This window comes from Aythya marila (assembly GCF_965140915.1).
Source record: "Aythya marila genome assembly, chromosome: 2".
NCBI lineage: Eukaryota > Metazoa > Chordata > Aves > Anseriformes > Anatidae > Aythya > Aythya marila.
The window spans coordinates 2159388-2177831 of NC_139043.1; the positions used below are offsets into that span (position 1 = coordinate 2159388).

Consider the following 18444-nt stretch of genomic DNA (forward strand, 5'->3'; position numbering starts at 1 on the left):
GCATCACCTCCAAAAGGAACGTTTTCTCCGAGCTAGGTGAAATGAGGGAAGACGGAGGAAGAAAAATGCAGCCCAGCCACTTATCCCTGTACAGGATCCATGGACAGAATCAGCTGGGATAATCCTGATCCTCCTCTGTCCCTGGGCCCCTGATGTGGGCCACTTGTTGGACAGGCAGTATTGGGCTAGAAGATGCTGTGGTGGGACTTTTTGTGCTCTCTCAAGTTCTCTTTGGGGATTAAAGGAGCAGTTAAGTGCCATCTGTGATCGTCATCAACTGCTGGCATTTTAAAAGCACTTTCTTTATAGGCTGGGCCTGCAGATAGCAACAAATATCACCCGAAGGAGCCTCTAAGTCCTTGGAGCCACCTTAAATTCCCTGCTTTCTGCCCCACATACCCTCCCTGGGTAACCTGCATGGAAAAAAACAGGATTTCTGAACACCCCTAAGCCCCCTGATCCATAAAGCAGGCTGTTCCTTACCTCGATTAGCTGTGCCACGGCAGCTCTGGAGCATGACAAGAAGAGGGAAGAAGGCTTCATCCAGGAGAAAGGATGCTTCAGGGGTGGATCCCACACCATCTTCTCTCCCTGGTGCTGTTGTAGCCCAAAGCAGGAGAGGTGATGAATAACCGAGCCAGCTCTCAGCAGCGTTCAGCATTTACTAGAAGCCGTCACGTGCTGTCCCGACCCTTCTTTGCTGCCTTCCTTCCCAGCCCAGCAGCCACAGAGCCGGGAGTCATTAATTAATTAATTAGGCTGGTGTCGCTTACAGGGTGCTCTGCTGCTTCTCTGCTGGGGCTTTGTGCAGGGGGGATGCAGGGAGCCAAGCAGTGCTCAGAGCTGCTCCAACAAGAGGGAAGCTATTTATTCATTAAGACCCTGGCTTTTTTTCTTTTTTTTTTTTTTTTTCTTCTGTCTGACTGATTCCAGCTCTCCTGCTCTTGTTCTCCCTCCCTGCCTGTTGAGAGCAGTCTCTTCCCCTAATGAAAAAGGGCTGTAAGCCAAGCTGATGCATCAGCAGCACCGCAGCTGCCCTGTGCTAGCAGAGCCCGGTGTTACTGGAGATGAGCTCTTGGTGTCTCAGGATTTAAAAGCATCGTTCATCCCTGAAGGATCTCGGGGATGTGTTGCTGCTGTTTGCAACTTCATCTGGCCTTCAGGTCTTGAGGGAGTGAAAGGCAACTGGGAAGAGCAGCAGAGCCACCGACCAAAAAAGAAGGCGAGGAGGAGAGCGTTTGGACAAAATGGGTTAAAATACCTGCTTTGCTGGATTAAAAATACAGTAATCTTACAGATCAAGTCCCAGTGAAGGTGCTGAGCGCATGCTGATGAACTTTTCAGCTACGGCTTTCTTATTTCAGAGGAAACATTCAGTGTTGGGACTAGGAAGCTTTTTCATTTCAAAGTATTAGGAGAGTTGTTTTCAAAGGTCTGGCTCTGAGCCCAGTTACCAGAGAACCAACAGGAATCATAAAATTGTTTAGAAATCTCTCTCCATTCTCCATTGCTATAGGAAACATAAAGTATTGATGTCTCATTGCCAAGAACTCTTAAAGAAATAAAGATCTGGACTTGTTTGCTATTGAACTGTCATGATCCAGCCACACAAGGCCTTGTATCCATCCTGTCTTCTTGTATTTTGGGATGGCTGAGTTAACTGTATTCTCCCATACTCAAAGTATTCATATTATTTGTCGTATTCTGTGCTGGGAGAAGCCTGAGATTTTAGGTCAGAAAATAAGCAATGAGGATCTGTGAGGATCTAGTCACTTCTGCTACTGCCCTCTAGCACTTTTAGAGAACTAAGTGCAATTCCAGGAGAAATAGCTATGTGGCAAATTAATATTTTATAAGCTCAAATAGGCAGACCAAATTTAAGGCCTGCCTGCTGATCAGATGGTGAAGATTGGAGGAATATGGAATTAAGCCAACGCATCCACTGTGCTGGAGGAAAAGCAGCATTAGGTCCTCTGCTGCCTTTATGCAGGTTCACATGGTGACTGCTTCTGCTGGCTTCTGGTTCATGAGATGATATTTCATGCCTGGAAAATCTGTGTAAGGATAGGGTCTGGTAGAAAGGTGAAGCAGAATGCTGTCCTGTGAGGTCTGGTCAGCAGACAACAGATGGTGGCAGCATCGAGGCGGAAAATTGTGCATCTGTCTCAGAAGTTGTACAGCTTGGTCCTCCCTTACCCCCTGAAAATCCTGCTTGGGGCTCTGGGATCCCCAGCAGTGGTTCCTGAGCTGGTTTTATTTATTTATTTTATATATATATTTTTATATTTTTATATTTTATTTTTATTTTTTCAGCTTGTGTTCATGGGGAAATGGGGTTTCTGGACAAGACAGTTTTCCTCCCCTCTCTCCCTTCCTCTGCCCTGTCTTCCCTCCTCCGGGCTTTTACAGCTTGTTTTTGCTGTTTTAATTCAGCTGAAACTGGCCAAGGTTCAAGGAGATGCTGAATTTCAATGTATTGCATTTTCAAGTGTGCTATTGGGTAAAATGTTATGTTGGTTATAGTTCCCATGAAGGGAGGAAGGAAGGTATGGGGGCAGAGCTGTTACCCCTGTCCAAGCCCCAGGGACCTTTGGTTTGTACCCACATCTTTCCAGATACCAGGAAACGCAACCAGGGGGCACAAATCCATGGCACACCATGCTGCCAGCTCTGCTGCATGTGGGACTGTTTCCCTTTAGAAAAAAATGGTCTTAAAAAAAAACTGAAGAGGAGTCTGGGAATGCAGCTGCTGGGCCGTGGGTCAAACACAGTACAATCCTCTGAAGCCTCTGGGGTGCTGTTTCCAGGCTCTAGATTATTATCAGTGCCTTGCCCATGGGCTGGGAGTTCAACGCTGCACCTACCCTTTTATTCGTAGGTTGTCAAGAGGTGTAGGGCTTTTATTATTATTATTATTATTATTATTTTATTTTTTTTTAATAAAAAAAGTACCAAGAGCTATGTGAAAATAGAACAAAAAAAATCATGTTTTTCCAGACTTCATATTTCTTATTCTATATATGGATCACTGAATTTGAATGCCTCCTTTAGTTTTCAGGAAGAAAAAAAAAAAAAGGCAGATTTTTGCAGACTCCAAACTTGTCAGCACTTTATAACTTTGTTTCAACTTTTTTTCTTTGGGATAATTTGAAAACACCTTGAACAGGTCAGAGCAGAATCTTCCACTGGGATTTTAAATGATAAGATTTCATATTGATCTATCTCTTTGAGTTTATTAATTTTTTTACTTTATTTTTTAATTTTTATCTTCATTCATGATAGGGAAGGCAAGGAAACTCCTATGCAAGCATTTACTTTCAGTTTGGTGACCTAATCCCTCAATGATGTTTTGTAGAGAGCAAAAGTGTTGCAAAACTTCTGAATTTAGCAACAGTGAGGAAGTGGGCTTTGCAGAGATGGCAAATAGCTGTCTTTTCCCATGTATATCTTTACCAACAGTGACCCCTCACTGGATAAGGTTAATCAGAGCCCAGACTACACGTCCTCTTACGTGCTCACCGATTGCAGGATGACCACCAGTCTCCTTGCAAAACCGCAGGTGCTGTTAAACTCATCAGCTTCCTATTTATAGCCTGTCTTCTGTATCCTCCTGGGAAATAAATGAGACGTGGATCTTGTTAGACGTGCCAGCTTGCCAGTTGCTGGGATGCTGGTGGTGGTGCACAGAGGTGTTTTGGAGAATATATCAGCCCTGAATTGTATGCGTTTGCTCAGCTTTTGTAGCCAAAACTCTGAGGGTCAAAGCACCGAAAGGGGATGGAGATATGGTTCCTGCCTGCCTCATCTTCTCCTTTATCCCCTGGGGCTTATCCCACTGGCTGCCCACGTTTGGGCTGATGGACAAGTGGATGAAGAGCCACAGGAGACTTGAGGTCTGGAAATGCTCCAAACCTGACAGCAGGGAGCAGGGCAGTAAATCCCCTTCCTTCTCTTTGGCTTTATCAGTATAGATCTTGGCCACATACCTGGGATTTCTTAAAAGAGCTTTCTAACACGAGCGTGCTTTGTGAGAAGGTCTGGCAGAGTGCTCACGCTCACGTACACGCTGTGATGTTGTTCACAGGCACTGCTGATGGAAATCTGATGGATTGTCCAGTGGGAAACTTCTGAACATGCACACAGAATATCCCTGAATAAGTGGGAGGAAGGGATTTGGGGGAAGGTGGAGGGTCTCCTTTCCTGTCCAACCACCCCCAGAGCCCCTGTGCCCCCAAGCAATCACTCCCAAGCTTTATCTGCTCTCCTTGCAATGAGGTTTCATGTTCTCCACGCTCTGTGTCCGGAGACTTCCAGGGAGAACAGACCAGGCTCCCAGCTCCCCATCACTCTCCAACCCAACCCTAAACAAAGAAGAGGCAGCCCTGGGGCAGGGGAGGAATAGATCTTCTTAAATACTTTTTGCTGCCACTTAATCCCCAGAGCACAGGAAGATGTTTTCATCCTTGCAGCCTCCCTTTAGGTATATGAGGATCATCCTGTGTCCCTGCAGGCTGCATCTAGGGAACCTCTCTTGTAGGAGAAACGAGGAGGCTGTATTCATTTTCACCCAGCTCTGCCACAACTTGCCTGCCCTGTGTACGGCAGAAACGTGACAAACTTCCCCACGGAGCCGAAGGCAAACAGAGGAGCAGCCCCAGCGCCTGCCAACGGGGAGCAGCAATCGTGTTGCCCGCCCCTGGCTGCCATTTCCCTTTAAATGCCCTAAAAAGCCATCCCAGTGTTGAGTTGCTTGCTGAAATGTTAATGTGGAGGCTTGCCAAGGGCTGGCAGCCCTCCAGGGGTTTCCATGTCTACCAAGAATGTTTTGCGGTGCACCTTGGGAGAGGAACATTACTTCCTTGATTTTTTTTTTTTTTCCTTTCCTCTTAAAATGAGTAAATAAAGCAGCTGAAAAGTTAGAGCAGGCAGTTTTCATCACCCGGATCGGCTTTCCACCCACATGGCTGTGTGTCCTGGCTGACGGCTCAACCCATGGTAAGCCGGTGGGGCTTTTTGCTCAGGTGACGCTTGGAGGTGGGAGATGCTGCCGAGGTGGTCTTGTGGGATGCTGTGGTCCTGTTGTTAAATATTTGGCTCTGTGCTGTGATGAAGGTCAGGTGATTACAGCTTTGGAAGCAGGTTGATGTTCAGTGTCTTTCTTCAGGGTTTGGTGTTAGAGTATTTCATAGGGTTGGGAGAAGATGCATCCACATTTAAGACAGGACAGTTTAAGGAAGCTGAATTCAGAAAATCCTGCCATTTCTGCCTCTGTAAAACAGGAACATTACCAATTTTGTTGCTGCACAGAGACAAATATTCACAAAGTCATCCGGGCGTGTACGGCAGGATCAGGGCTTACTGGTACGATTCACCACCATGCTGTTAGACAAGGTGTCTTTGTTTCCTCAGCACTGTGTATCTGTCTGTTGGACTTCTGTGGGTGATGTGCCATGAAGTTGTAGGTGGTTTCCAGCCCAGTGAGACAGGACTGTGCTATCCCCATTGAGGCACTGAAGGGAGAAGACAAATGTGGCCATCTTAGTGGTATGGAAAGGTTGCTCCAAGGCAAGGAGAAGGCCACAGAAGAAAGGCCACCTGCTCCTGGTCTGCTCTGCCTCTTGGGGTGGTTTTGTAGTGAGTCATTGCTTTTACTGCAAAGGTGGGTTGCTGATGGGTCTGGTCTGTGCTGCTGTCCCATGAGGGTTTGGGGAACCGGGAGGGATAGGAGTGGGGGAATGAGTGGGCCAAGTCTTGCTTTGCTCTTCTGATTTGCTCTTGTGCTGGCTACCCCTTGTCATCTGCTCTTATGCTGCCTGTGTCTGCAGGCAGGATAAGCCCTTCCTAACCCTCCCAAATGAGAGGGTGGCTTTGTCAGGTGGTACAGATAAAACCCAGCAGGGTGATAAGCGTGGGTCTTGGCCATGAGTCAGAAACATCTCGTGCATTGGGAAAGAAAATGTAATTGATTTCTGCTCTACACCCTCCTTCAGTGAGGCTCTCGTGTACCCGTGTACCCTTGCTCCTCTTTCGTGTCCCCACGTGCCAGCCGCCTCTGGATATTGGGTTCCTCTGATCCACCGACGGCCTGCATGTGACAGAGCTTGCCCAGGAGTGGGAGGAAGGTCCCAGCGTTGCAACTGGGCTTGTGACACTGAGCTGAGAGCATTTGGGGGAGCCCTGGTAGAAGTCACCATCCTCCTCTATGGCCAAGCAATGGAGTCCCCAAAAGGGCTGCAGCCCCAAAGAACTCATGAAATGTGCTTGCTTACCTCACTGGCGCCACTTCTCTGCTCCAATTCAGACAAATTCCATCTTATTTTAAAAACCTGAAGGGTTATAGTCATTCTGCTACCATGGAAGAGCAATGCAACACTTTTTTAGTGCTGTACAGTTTTCTGAAAGCTCACCATCCAGCCACTGAAAGGCTCCCAGTTTCAGCTACCTTTGCCCAAAAGTAGCAGTTTTGAGCTGAAAGATGACAGCTTGGTGGTGATGCCATAGGAATGTAGGCCTCTTTTGGCCAGTTTTCCTGTTTTCTGGCTTCCTGCATGTATGTCAGCTCCTATGTAACAGGCTGACTGCCAGAGGCCAGTGTTTGTTTTCCTCTGTAGCAAAGCCTTTGGCTGGACAAGCTACTACAGAGCAACAAATAGTTTTGAATTGCAAGTCACATTTTATTCCTGTAAGTAAGTGGGCATCATGGGTTTGTTTAAATAAGTCTTCATTGTTTCTGTGTTTGTTTTTATAGAAAAGTAACCATCAAATAGAGTTCTCGTGCCTCTCAGCCTGGCCAGCTGGCACTTTAGAAGGTAGCTGCTCTATGGACAGGAATTTCTGATCTCTTTTGTTCTGTGGAGTGAGAATTAGAATTGCTTTAATGACCGGTAAGCACATTAGTCACATAACTTCATGTGGTATGGTGTCTCAAGTGCACTTGAGCTTGTCTTGGATATGATGAGGAGCTTGGTGCAACTGCTGAGGTGCCCCTGGTCTTCCCAAAGTGTCTGCAAACCATCTGGGCATCCCAAGGTCCTGAGAACAATGCAGCAGCCTGACTTTTTGGCCAGATACAGGCATCCTGATGGGCCCCAATGAGGCAGGTACCACAGGTCTCATGGAGGGAGGTGCACCTTGACGTGGTAACCATTGCCACCGAGGCCATCTGGTTGTCCTGCCTTCGCAGGCTCATCTTCTACCCCGTGTGGGATGGAGGGAAATGGGATCAGTTGGTGCAGCTCGGGACCAGCTGCTGAACAGTTCCAGCACCACCTTGCTGCAGGTGGAGTTTGTCCAATGGGGTAAGGAACTGGTACAGCTTGACTAACAGGCACAAGGAGGCTAATGCATGTTATTCTTGGACACTTTTTGGTCCTTCAGTCAAGATCAATGTTTATTCCATTATGCTGATTATGCTCCTTTTATTCCCCCCCCCCCCTTCCAGCTCTTTCTTACCCTAAAAAGAACCAAGTTGGTGAAGGCAGTTCAACTTAAACTGAAATGTGTAGATCAGGTATACTTCCAGGGATCAATTCTCTTGACTCTCCAAGCTGAGAGCCTGTGTGAGACCAACACCGTCACATTTAGTCTGAACCTGAGCCCCATCCAGCAAACAATGAGACTGGAAGTTGTAGAAAGAGTTAGCCCCATAACTCTTCATGGGGCTTTTCTACCCGAGGAAAGATCTCAGTGTGGAATATATGATTATTATTTTTTTAATGTTTGTGTCTTTTCTTCTTATGCTTGTTCTGTGCTGGTCGTGCTCCTGGCCAGTCTTGTCTTCGAGTACGTCCGTGGTCTCCTCTGATGGTCGGCTCCATCTCGAGTAAACATGAATACAGATGCCCACATGTGACTGCGTGTTACCTGAATTCCCACGTGCAAGCAAAGCACTCCTTGTGCAAGCTAGAAAACTTCTAAAAGTGTTTGATTGTTGTACTGGGTTGCTAGTGAATCGTTGCTCAGATGTAGAAAACATGTCTGTACTTATTGTCGATCCCAGTTCTGTACCTTGTTTTCTAACCACTCCTGCCTTGCATACCTCTCTCACCCTTTAGGGGAAAAAAAAAAAAACTTGTGTTGACTCAGTGAAAAGAACCGGGACAAGTTTGATAATCAAGAAGGTTGTGAAAGTCCTTTTGCATGAGATATAAATAATTACACACATCTAGCTACTGTTTCCACGTGTAGTTTCTCAACAGCGTGCACAAATACCATGTTTCTGGGCTTGCAAGGCACAGGAGTGAGAGTACATGCGTGTGTCTGAAATCCAGCTCTACATCAGTCTCCTGGGTGAGTGAATTAGCAAAATGCAGCTCGTTGCTCCTTGTTGGGGTGGGTGTTGTGTCAGATCTGACTAAGGTAGAGCAGATCCAATGCGGTCCCAGCAGCTACGACTGCCTTTGTCCCTGCCAAAGCCTCAGACGGTCCCAGGGCATGCCTGCAGCAAGGCGACAGACACATCGAGTTGGTGCTGGCTGGGAATACAGGCCTGGTGCCATCTGAGGCTTGTATTACATCTTTAATCTCTCAACTCTTCTTGCTTTGATGTTAACGTTCATCTGCAACTCTTAGGATGCATTGGGAAGTGGTCAAAACTGCTGATTTTTTTCTAAAACAGCTTTTTGGAAGGAGAGGTAAACTGCTTGATGCTGAGACTTATACTAGGGGAATCTATCTTTCATTTGGGGGGAAAAATGTTTTTTCACATCTTAAAGCAGCCTTTGCCCAAGGGTAAGCAGGAGCTGAGTGCCACTGTGAGAACTGGAGGCTGCAGACTCCTTGCTGCTGCTCTGGGGCATGCTTCAGTAACCCTGTATCGGAGCTGGCAGAGTCAAGGATATTCTTGTTAACAGGGTGAGTCATAAGGCAGCTATTTCCAGCATGGTTGGTTCTTGTAACATGGGCTGGTATTGCCGTGGTGATAGAAAGATGTGCTGGCCAGCAGCGCTGACTCAGCATCACAGCCCCAGAACTCGGGAATGTGCCCAGTTTCTGTAGAGGAACAGGGGCTATAAATAGGCTTTGCTTAAAACCAAACCAAAACGACAGTGACAACAAAACCCCTCCTCGATGGAAAATGCCACTCGTTTCAAGGAGGCATTATTTGAAGGACAGGAGAGGTTTTTTCTCAGCAGTTGTAAGCTGGGGGGAGATTTGTTGAAAAAGCCCATTTCCACGGTTAAAAACCCAAACACAAGGCGCAAGGTGAACTTCTCTTAGTTTTATTGATCAAAGCCAGTTCTGTATTTTAATTGCCACAAGTGCAATTAATTATCTGTGCAAATTGCCACAGATAGCTGAATGCCAGCTTAGATAATCTTAGAGGTCTCTTCCAACCTAAATGATTCTGTAACCCTATGATCTATTTAAGGGTAGACCTGGATCTCTCGGAGATGGCACACTTGGTGCTACTGCACTGCAACTCTCTCCCCTGATCCCTTGAGTGATGTTTGGTCTCATTCCTAGAGATGGTTTTAAGCCTGGCTTTAATCAGCACTCCCCAGAGTGATGCCTGTGAGTGCAAGAAACAAAGATTTAGAACTGTGGTCAAGCAGAGGAGCAAAATATAACGCCTGAAGCAGCTGTCGCTGCTGGCTGGAGACAAAGGAATGCTGGTGGCATCTCCAACGCTCCCACTGGAAATGATAGCACGCGCTTTGTATTTGAGATCTGCGGCTGCTGATAGCCAGAGACAATTTCATTAATAACAATCTGGTCAGATAATGGAACTAGACCTGATGGGGAAGATTTTTAAAGGCTTCTGTGGAAAGCCACTGGTTTTATTTAATAAAAATTGTTGGTAGAAGAGGCTGCACAGAACTCCAGGTGTGTACTCCTTTTGTCAAAATGAGAAAGCTCCGGCTTTCTATGTGTCCCTGATTTTTATTTTTATTTTTATTTTTCCCCAAGCGAAGGTCTCTTAAGTCTACCTTTTATTTTTTAAAAAGTTAAAAACAGATCTGTGGACTGCACAGATGACAACTTGCCTTTTCCACACCCAGGGAGGATGTCTCAGAGCTGAAGTGGAGAGAGGCAAATGTCAGAGCTTGGGGCCTCTGCTGCAGTCCTATGGGGTTAGAGCTGAGAACCAGCCTGCAGGTCTCAGACTGAATGTGACATTTTTGCCAGCTCTGTGCATTTCAGGGAAACTAGTTGAATGGCTAGAAACAGGATCCTCATAGGAAATGTGAGCAAAAGAAAGAGATGTCCAAAAGCAAATTGTCATACCCCTCTGTCAGCAGTTTCTAGCGTTACCAAGCTAGAGTCAAAAGCACCAAAAAAAACATGAATTCAAGACGCACCTGACCAAGTTGTGAAGCTCAGCTTGACAGGTCTAAATGAACTCAATGGGTTGAACCTGAAGGTCTTAGCCATGCAGTGGGCTCTCCATTGTCCTGGCATGGAGCACAGCTCCTGGGCTTTTCACACAGTGCTGCTGGGGTTCTGGGGGTCTCCAGTCTGTGTGCTTGGTGAGAAAGTGCTCAGCAATGCCGTCTCTGAAACCCTCTTTGGAGGGCAGGCATGATCGTAAGCACCATCAGGGAGAAATCTTCATTCATACAGGATCTGGAGGCTGGAAAATCCTCCTGGTCTCAAGCACCTGTGGAAAGACCTTGGAAAGACTTGGGGCTCAAGCGGTCTTGAATGGCGAGGTGCCCACCTGGTGGGTGAGCACTTCCTCAGGATGTGGGAAATCTGATTTCATTCCCAACCTTGGACTGGCAGGGAAAGGTCTGTCATGGTGCTGGAGCCTTGGTCACCAGCTCTCTGCTGTCTCAGCTCGTAGAGCAGGTAGGAGCCTGGTGCTGAGGTCATTGCTCACTCATCCTTTCCATTCCCTTGGCCGCATCCTTCCCTGGTATGTATCATTCCCTGCTTCATATGGGGCTTATTGCTCTGCCTGCCCCTGTTGTGCAGTCTAATTTAGACGGTGAGTTATGGGCACATCCCATCCAAAAAAGACCCGGGAGTCTGGGAAAGCAGGAAGGAAGCCAACACCATAGAAGAACCTCTCTGAACAAAAGGTGATCAAGGCACCTCTTGTCCCCTGCTCCACCCTGCGCATTCTCACTCTATGAAGCCGACTTGTCCTCATCCCTCTGCCCGCAGTGAGTGCCACAAGCTTGGAGAAGTCCTTGAGGTCATGTAGCCAGGGAGGAGGCGAGCCGCTGAGTCGGAAGATGTCTGAGGGCCTGGGGAAGAATGGGGCTTTGTTCGTGCTCTGAAGCAGAAGGGGAGGGCGCAGGGCTGCGGACTTAATTTTTCCTGGTGCACAGAGTGAGTATGTGGCGGGGGCTGCAGCTTTGCCAAAACGTCTTTGACAAAACATTTGTGGGGATTTGCTAATTGTGGATCGATTGGAAAAACATAGGGGGAGTGTGCTGTAGGAGAGCTCCTATAGGTGGGCTAGTCAGGACACTCAGTTATTTGTTTTTGTTGTTGTTTTTTTTTTTTTTTTTTTTTTTTTTTTAATATTTATTTTTTGCTTAATAAATGAAGGGGGAAATTATTGCTGCTGGCTGAGGGGTAGCAGAGGACAGGCTGCATGCACCACATGCATCACATGCAGCCTGTCACACGCTGTCAGCAGCAGGCTCTGAATGGCAGGAAACGTCCCGTTTCCCAGGGCTTCCGCCTGCCTTCTGTGGGCTCCAGCAAGTGCAGAAGTTGTGAGAGGAGAGAGACCGGCAGAACGAGGAGAAACGCAGAGAAGCTTCACCCAGCAAACAGCTATGGAAATGCATTGTAGGTGAAAAGGGATCAAAGCCGAGCACTGCCACTCCACACAGAAAATAATATATATATATACATATATATATATATACTGTTGTTTTCAATTGCAATTTCCTGTGTTTTTAACTTTTCTTTCAACACGTGCCGCAAGAGCATATCTCTCAATCTTTTTTTTTTTTTTTTTTTTTTTTTTTTTTCTTTAAGAAAAAGAGTGAATAACAAGTAATTGCTGTAGAAACCCCATTTACGCGGGTTTCGTAACTGTCTCTCCGGGCCCTGTGGGTGTCTCAGTTAATGAACAGGCCCAGATTTGTGTTTCAGCAGAGGAGACGGCTGGACGTGGGAGGGAGCGGTGGGAGGGGAGAGCGGCAGCTCCGGGAGCTGTGGGTATTTCAGGACTCAAGAGCTTGGAGGAGCTGCTGCCGTAGCACTTAGCACAGGGGAGTTGTAATTGGCCGCCTTATGTGAGGTACGTTGCTCTACGCGCTGGTTATTTTTGGGTTTCGCGACCCGTGTTCGTTGGTCGGTTGTGTTCCCATTAATCCCGAGGCTCAGTTTCGCGTGTAGCATAGGAAGGGTGTGAGATCAGCTGTAGCAGGCTGAAGGGGACTGCTGACAGTGATGTCTTGTGGATAAAACTCCTGAAGCAGTGTAAAGCTTGGGAGTATTTTCTGAAAGCAGAAATCATACCTGTGCAGGTCAACACAGGTGTGGAGTGCATTTTCCTGGAGTGCAAAATGCACGTGCATGCACGCCGTGCTTCATCTGTCCACATTGGCTTAAAGGAAGTGCAACATCTTTAAGTATTTAATTCCTAGGATGATCCTGCGCCATAAAATCCTCTTATTGCTCTCATCTTGCATCCTCAAGAAAGAGATGCTGGAATAGCACATGCATGTGGGGTCCCTGTCCTGCAGGCAGCTGTCCTGTCCCCTGTGTTGGGGCTCCCTCCTGATTTTAGGGAGGGATTTTCCACCTGTGTCAGGTGAGCAGGCAGCCTCCGCTGGCAATGTGAGCCTGATGAAGCAAGGCTGGAAATAGAGCGTTCACGCTGGGTTTGCACAGCTTGCCTGGCAGAGTAAAGAAACCAATACCCAGCTAATTAGTCACGGCGAGAGAGGCTGATAAGCTCGCCTGGGTTTCTGCAAGGGAGGGAAGCAGTCGAAAGCTTGCAGGTGGTTTAGGTGTTAAGTGAAAAGTCTGGGTCAAAGGCCCAATTATAGGGGAATGATAACACTTCAGGTTTTTTAAAAGGACCAAACAACTAGGTGTTTAGAGCCAGAAGAGGAGGAGCTGCAGTTCATGGGAGGGATTGTTGTTTTTAAGCTATAACTTGGTTTAATTTGGACCTGAACCAAAGCTGTGTCTCTTTGTCCGTGGAAATTTCCTATGGCCTGGAAGCTTCCTCAACCTTGCAGCTGCTTCCTCGACTTCATTTTTGTCATTACTGCAATGACTTCAACTCTCAATGAGCTGCAAGACAAGATTTTTGAGGATTTGTGAGGAAAATAGGCAAAATTGTCTGTCAAGACCTTGCTTTCAATTTAGTAGGGCCTTTTGGAGGCAAAATATGTAAGCACATTTTAGAGGGATAAGATCAATTTGGGTCCATAAGCAGATACTAGGGACCAGTAGGGTTTGCACCCTTTGAAGATCCTTAATTCAACAGCTGGTTATTTGGGGAATACAAGGGGAATGGACCTCAGAAAAAGGCCAAGCTCACGTTTGTTGCTCTTACTGCCAGACGAGCTGGGCCCCTGTCCTGACCTGGCCGGGCATTGTTTACATTCTTGTTCAATTGGAAGAGGCTCATGCAAAGCACTCGGGGCTCAACAAACAGGAATTTTATTGTGAAACAGTTTTGCCAGGACTTCTGACCAGCTCTTCAGGTCATCAAAAGACCTGGGCTTTGGCACTCAAAGCGCCTCAGTGAGCTGTGGCGTCTTGGAATGATGATCAGAGGTTAGGGAGTGCTGGTGACTCTGTGCAGGTCTGTCCTGCCTTCACTGGCTTGTAATTTGTCCTCCAAGAGCACCTGAAGGCTTTGATTAAGCACTGGGAACTTCCTACTGCACTGACTCTTTGGTAAAGGCCTTGAGCTCTAGAGACAGGAGGAGGAAAAATTTGGCAGCTGCTCAGTCGGGCTTGGTGTAAATGTTCCTGGCCGGGAGACAGCTTAAGGAATCCAAACAGAGAACAGAGAACGACTGAGTGCAGGGATGACACTAATCCAGGCAAGTCTTTTTTTTTCCTCTTCCTTTGTACGGGCTTCAGCCCTGCCCTGTTTCTGGCATGTATCGGGGATGCCGTGCTAAAGGCTTTGTGTCTTCAGGCTTTCCTTGGGCTACTTGCTAGGGCAGATCTGGGAGGCCCTGAAAGTGGCATTTCATTGTGACACCTCGATATCTTTTGAGTATTATGCCTCGAGCATAAGCAAATGGACTCGATGATCCTTATGGGTCCCTTCCAACTCAGAATACTCTACGAAATGTGTCTGAGATGGGAGGGGAGAGGGCAGCCCTAGGATGGATCTGGACCCTCCATTGTGAATATCTGGTGAAGTCAGCTATCTCACAGGTGACTGCTGTAACAATTTTGTGATGGTCCCATCTTTTAGCACAGAGGAAATGAAAGCTTCTCTCGTCCTACTTAATTTCTGGAGGTCCTGAGTGGAGGGGATGGAGCAGGGTGGTGGTGTTACTGTACATTGAGCTCCATCTCGTCCATGAAGCAATTGTCCCGTCAGCTCTCCCATTGTCCCAAGGGACACTGCTGTGATATCCTTTGTGCCTCTGGGTTGTTTTAAAGGCTGTAATTCCAGCTCATGCTCTGAGTCTGACTCAGAACTGCTTTGATATAGATGCTAACATATTCTGAAAGTCAGATGTGTAGCACCTGTGTCATTTCTCTTGCTTTTTGAGGCCCATTGGCTTTTGAAAAGCAGAGTTGGCATGTGGGGAGTATAGGGCCAAGTAAAAAGGAGCTCCTGTTCCCAAAGCTGTGACACAAAATTGTACAAAATTTCCTATAATATTCTTGTTCCAATGGTCAATTATTGAGTTCACTCTTTTTTCATGATCTCCTTTCCTTAGGTGCCCCTAGACAACCTGCAGCTAGGTCACATCTGGCTTGGAGTTTCATTTAACACCTCCAAGTCATTTTGTGTTGCATATCAGTTGCAGGGTCAGAATAGCTCTGCTTCCACTTGCGAATGCTGCTTGCAAACGATAATGATAACGGGAAGTACAGGATCATAAGGGATTAAACCACTAAATAAACATCTCACCTGTATGCCTTATCATACTTGCCTCACTATTTACAGCAGTTAAGTGATATCCTCTAATTGTGGTGAGAGTGATCTAGCCTTAGCTGCCAACGCGTAAAATGTCCTATTGGAACTAACTGTTTAATTCTGTAGCTAGTGAACAGACCAGGCATGCCCAAAGGTCCCTTCATCTCACTTAGGCTGAATAAAATTGAACTTCTTGTGTGACTCCTATCTATGTTGATTAAAAAGGGGGTCTGAGGTGGGTAGCTCAGCCCTTGGATAGCCAGCAAGGGCAGATGGGTTTTGTCTTTTTGAGGTCAACTATAGTTTTCTGTTTGTTTTTATTGGTATGGGGAGTGAGCTCTCTAAGGGAGAGACATGAACTCCCAGTTCAGGTTTGGGGAAGAAAGGGAAAAAATAAAGTTGGGTATGTTAATGTGTTTTTTTTTTAAGGGGGTTTTGCGTTCCCTGTTTTTGGGAAAAAAAAAAAAAAAGAGAGAGAAGCACGCTCACTCATGGCCTCCTCTTTTTCCTGTTTTGAAGATGGGCAAAGACAAAAGTCCAAAGAGGAGAAGAAAAAACAAAACAAACAGAAAAGCCTTCTGCTTGGGCTGAAAAATGAATTACTAACATTTCTGCAGAGAGTACTGATACATTGTTTGACTTAAGCTCCTGGCTGCACGCTGTTATCCTAAATCTGCTGAAATTTTAACTTAGTCTGTGTTTTTACTACCTTGCATTGTTTCATCTCTTATTCCCTGAGGTCCTACCATGTAGTGGACCAACAAATGGTTTTATGGCTGGTGCATAAAATCAGCAGTATCAAGTCAGGCTACCTCACCCCAGATAGAGCAGAACATCGTGTCTGGAGAACAACACAAAAAACTGGAAAGGGCTGTGGTAATACTTCCTCCGTATGTGCTTACCTCCTCAGGGACTTCCTGGGCTGGAGCTGATGTCTTTGTTTTTATTAGCTTTTAATTGATTTTTCCTCCATGGACTTGTCCAGCTGCTTTTGAATGCACGTATAAGACACTTGTAGCAACAACAGACTCTTGTGGCAGTGAGTTCCACAGTTTAATTAGAGGTGGTAAGTGAGGTTGGACATCCTGCTGGTTATCCTGAGCTGGCCCCATCGTTTGAGGGCAGAGGAGGTTGTGCTGTGGTCCTAACGTATCTTGTGTGGTCTAGCTCTGTGGCAACCTGGACCACTAACTTGAGGGTCTCGTCCTTGGGGAGAGTCTTGATGGGTCTGTTCCTTTTCTTGTGTTTTCAAATGATGTCATGAACCGTGCCTACCTTTTCTTATGGTTATTCTGCTCAACAATTTTGCCTGGTTAAGAAAAGTTTGAACCAGACCCTCTAGTTCCTTCGCACTCAAGCTTCTGCTGGCATCTGCACATTCCCTGTATTCTGAGCTAAAGTCTAATCTAAATAACTACTACCTCTTTTGTTCTCCCCCTCCTTTCAATGCTAAGGGCTGTCCTGGGATTTGGGGCTGTATTGTCTTTCTGCCCTATTTATTCCCAATTATTTCTTGTACATTGTCTGTTTTTGGTGGCTATGAGGTGGCTCCAGTAAGTTGGTTGCTAATTCATCCTGGGGCTTGACAAGACAGTCTGAACGGGAGCATTCACTCCAGAGTGTTGGTGTTGGTTAAACAAAGCTTGGAACTGTTTTTCCACACGACAAAATGGTCTTTGTGCTGGCCTGAATGCAGACTCAGCTGGAGCGTGACACGTGAGGGGAGATGTCGTTTGGAAATATAATTAGCTGCATGAGGAACTTGGTCCTTAGAGAAAAGTAGAAAAGGTTAGGATTGAAAGAGGAGCAATGTCTCAGCACGGGACACCAGAGTTTCCTCCCATGGCCCAAGGAGCTCCTGAATTTATGGACTCTGAGCTGACGCTGCTAATGAAAGAGGATATCCCATTCTGCTTGTGGGCATGTTTATATGCTGTTACATTAAATAAAGCTGGGGAACTGATTTAGGCTAAAAACTCATCTGGCACATAAGGATAGGTCCAAGTTCAAACAAAGTTTTCCTTCATTCTCCTTACATTAAGATGAACCCTTATGATAATCCATTTTTTCCCCTTCAAAAATATATTTTTTTTCTGCTCATGGTGACACAGGCATTGAGCCAAATGAAAGGAGGAAACATACATAGGTCTATGTTCATTTCAGTTTAAGGTCCCTGTACTTATCGCAAAGCATCACTGTGATGTGACAGAAAGCGTTGATCTGTAATAACTCAATGTGACAAACTCACTGGCAGATTTTGTGCAGAACTCTATGGTATTCTACTCTGTGATGTGCATCCTGTAGAGCTATACACTGAAAAAAAAAAAAAAAAAGAAGTACTCTGGAAAAGTATAATTATCATGCAAAGGAAAAGTGAGTTGTTAACAATGGGAAAGGAATTGTGTGTCCTGGGCTCCTAGAAGACTTTGAAGGTTTGAAAGTCCCAGCAAGCTTTTTGCTTTCAGGTGCTTCAGGCTGCAATCTGCTGCTAAATGGAAGGGCATTTACCAGTCTAAGTTTAAGTGCTCATTGCATCCTCAGAGGGATTTAGTAGCTTTACTGACAAGTAACACCATTACCAGCATGAGAGAAAGTACAGACTGAAAGGTGATATCTGGACAAGAGTATAGGGTTTACTCTGATGGAGAAATATCTTTAGTACCTGTTGTCTTCACTTTAGGTTGCTTTTATATGCTTCTAGACTACAGCTTGAATTACTGCAGCTTTATCCCTGGACGTGCTCTGTAGCATGATGGTACATCTTGAGCTACATGGCCATAACTTGACTGCCTCTCAAAGGACAAGAAAGGGAAAACTTGTCCTGTTTGAGGAGTGGATGTGACAAAGCATGAGACAGGCCTTATTTCTGAGGCTGTTGGTAGTAGAAAGATCAGGAACTGCAAAGACGGAGGAGATTGAAAGGGCTTCAGTGGTGCAATGTCCCTTAGGAAGGCTGATGCAGGGAAAGAGAAGAGTTCACTGGGAGGGACTACAGCAAATGTGGTCATGGCTTTTACATCCCAGGCAGGTCAGTATTATAGTGCCCTGAGTGCTCCCTAAATCTGGCATTGCTCTTGCCATGTTTCTCCTGAGAAGTCTTTGTTTTTATGGACTGTTTTTATAGACTGATAAGATTAACTTTAATGTAGAAGGGGATTCACAAGAGGAAGATGGAAAATGAACAGTCCCTGTATGAAGATCCATTTTTTTTCCTTACTGAGGAGGAGATGATTGGATTGTCTGGCTGGATGTGTTTCCAGGACACACTTTGTGCCATGTCTCACATTAAGGGGCTTTCCAGGCTTTTTTCATGGTGGAACAGCTGCTTCAGAGCAACAGACCCCACAAAGCTGAAAACGAAGCTCAGCAGTTCACCAAAATGTCTTTTTGCTTGGTTTCCTAACCGTTCCACCAATTTC

At 46.1% G+C, this 18444-nt stretch overlaps 1 protein-coding gene across 3 annotated transcripts in view; it reads left to right on the forward strand.

Moving 5' to 3' along the window:
- Positions 1 to 4930: 4930 nt before the first annotated feature.
- The window catches only part of ALS2CL (ALS2 C-terminal like), a 42888-nt gene continuing 29374 nt past the window's right edge, over positions 4931 to 18444 (forward strand). Inside the window, exon 1 of one of the 3 annotated variants that reach the window (XM_082754135.1) lies at positions 4931 to 4995. In XM_082754135.1, coding sequence (XP_082610261.1) covers positions 4993 to 4995 — 3 coding nt within the window. In that variant the 5' untranslated portion in view covers positions 4931 to 4992. Of the gene's footprint in view, positions 4996 to 7224; positions 7299 to 11608; positions 11746 to 18444 lie in introns of those variants that run through there. The other 2 variants (XM_082754137.1, XM_082754136.1) reach the window with 2 other exon arrangements.